We start from the raw sequence: 1,998 nt of genomic DNA on the forward strand, positions 1-1,998 counted from the left end.
TTTGACATGTCAACTCCTGATTTCTGCTCAATTTTCTTGGCAGTGCTTACAATCTCATCACATATACTGGAGACAAGGTTGGCAGCACACTCTGTTAGACCATTGTAGAACAAAGGCGGCTGATCAAGTGGGGTCCCATCCCACCCCTCCCACTGGTCGTACATTATTGATGTGTGCAGATAGGCATTGACACTCATCAGCTGAACACCCAAAAGATGACCTTCCACAATCAGCTTAGGGAGGGGTCCAAGGAGATACTGCAGTGTGGCAACTGGGTCCTTCTTTGGTGGAACATCTCCTAACTGTAAAATAGTACACAAATTTTAAACAAAAAACAAGCAACAGGCACAACATATCATAACTTTAAAAACACATACACACAAAAACAAAAACAAAAACAAGTAAACATAACCACAGGCTAATCTTATGTCACTTTTATGCTCCTTATGAAGCTTGAAAAAATCAAAGGAAAAGGATTGAGCGCCATCTTAACATTATGCAACTGTCAATTTTTTATTTAAATCTTGAAAGAAGACCCAAAGAGGTTTTTGTGTTGGCATGTTGATTACAGTTCAGTAATCACAGGTGGGGGGGTCACTGAGCTAGGTTTTTGACTTGACCATGGCAACCTATTATGTTAAGGTAGTGACCATAACTTGTTCACCATTATTGGGGAACTGATTGACACCATTATAAAGGCAGTAGTATTGGTCCACTAAAATATTCATAAGTCCTGGAAAGTGCTGGGAATTCTTGTGACCTATCTTAAATCAAAATGCACCTTATGAGACAACCCCTCTCCCACAAATCGGCACCTTTTAAAGAATAGCAAAAAGAGAGCAGGTACCTAGTGGCATCATCATCATCATCATCATCATCATCATCACCATCACTTTACTAATTATCTTACCTTCATGGCCCCTACAAGAGTTTCTTTTGTACCAAGGACCTCACATTTCATTCCAAACTCAGTGGTACGGCATGCCCAGGGTAATGACTCAAAGTTCATGATAGTGCACTGGCGCCCAACGTCCCCCAGGACGTCACGAACCTGGAACTCAAATCCTTGTCTCCCTGGTAAACCAACTAAAATGGTACCAGGTTTAATGTGACTTTTTAGGGCATCTAGAAAAATCTGATGGGCAAATGCTGGCAGTACAAAGACCACTATGTCAACATCACGCACAGCTTCCTCTGTGTTTTTTGTTACAAGTGAAGGGCTGGAAACAATACAAGTTGGCTCCTTTCCTTTTCGATGTAAAGTGACCTCAAGGTCCTTCTTCTGTATTGCAGCATTCCAGCGCTCTGCTTCATCTTTATACAAACTTAACACTCGAACATCTGTGCCTTTCAGAGAAGATGCAATACCAGCAAAAGCATGTGCTCCATTACCACTTCCACAAATCAACAACTTGACAGTGTCTGAACTCATTTTCTATGAAAAAATAAAAATAACTTATAAAGAAACAAAGAAATTAATAAATACATGATTTGATTCTAAAAAATTGGGAGAAGACATCACTGAAAAACATTAAATAATATTTTTAAATGGCTAAAAACGATGACTTTTGGTCTTCATTGATGCAAAGACGTCGAATTCGTGTTTTGAAGTTTGACTAAAATAGCGTGACACTGCCCCTTCAATGCCCCTTTAGCGTTATCATCAACTCAAAAATATGTATAAGATGAAGGCGAAGATCATTTGAGGTTTAACGGCAAACGAGCACGTTTAGTACATACCAAATACGACCAAACAATCGTACACGATCACACACCAACAGAGGACGGTGTTCCGGTGTGTTCCAATGCGGCTCTTGAGCTTAGATTTCGGTTTACGGTCGGTTTACCGCTAATCGTGCTCGATTGCACGATTGTGGCTCAATTACAATATTGTGTGACAGAAACAAAAACAGTGACATTCGTCGATGCTTACTTATTCAGCTTATTGGCACGGAAACTAAAAGATAGGGTCTTTCGTGTAACGAGACACTCAATCTG

The 1,998-nt window shown here is 40.1% G+C and overlaps 1 protein-coding gene across 2 annotated transcripts in view; it reads right to left on the minus strand.

The window, feature by feature from the left end:
- Positions 1-1,998, minus strand: part of LOC138028776 (tauropine dehydrogenase-like) — a 15,520-nt gene extending 13,522 nt beyond the window's left edge. The window contains exons 1-3 of one of the 2 annotated variants that reach the window (XM_068876390.1): positions 1,934-1,998; positions 911-1,435; positions 1-302 (exon numbers count right to left, since the gene is read on the minus strand). The exon at positions 1-302 is cut by the window's left edge and continues 1 nt beyond it. In XM_068876390.1, coding sequence (XP_068732491.1) covers positions 1-302; positions 911-1,432 — 824 coding nt within the window. In that variant the 5' untranslated portion in view covers positions 1,433-1,435; positions 1,934-1,998. Of the gene's footprint in view, positions 303-910; positions 1,436-1,740; positions 1,888-1,933 lie in introns of those variants that run through there. The other variant, XM_068876389.1, reaches the window with a different exon arrangement.

The sequence above is a fragment of the Montipora capricornis genome, chromosome 13 (assembly GCF_036669925.1).
Source record: "Montipora capricornis isolate CH-2021 chromosome 13, ASM3666992v2, whole genome shotgun sequence".
Taxonomy (NCBI): domain Eukaryota; kingdom Metazoa; phylum Cnidaria; class Anthozoa; order Scleractinia; family Acroporidae; genus Montipora; species Montipora capricornis.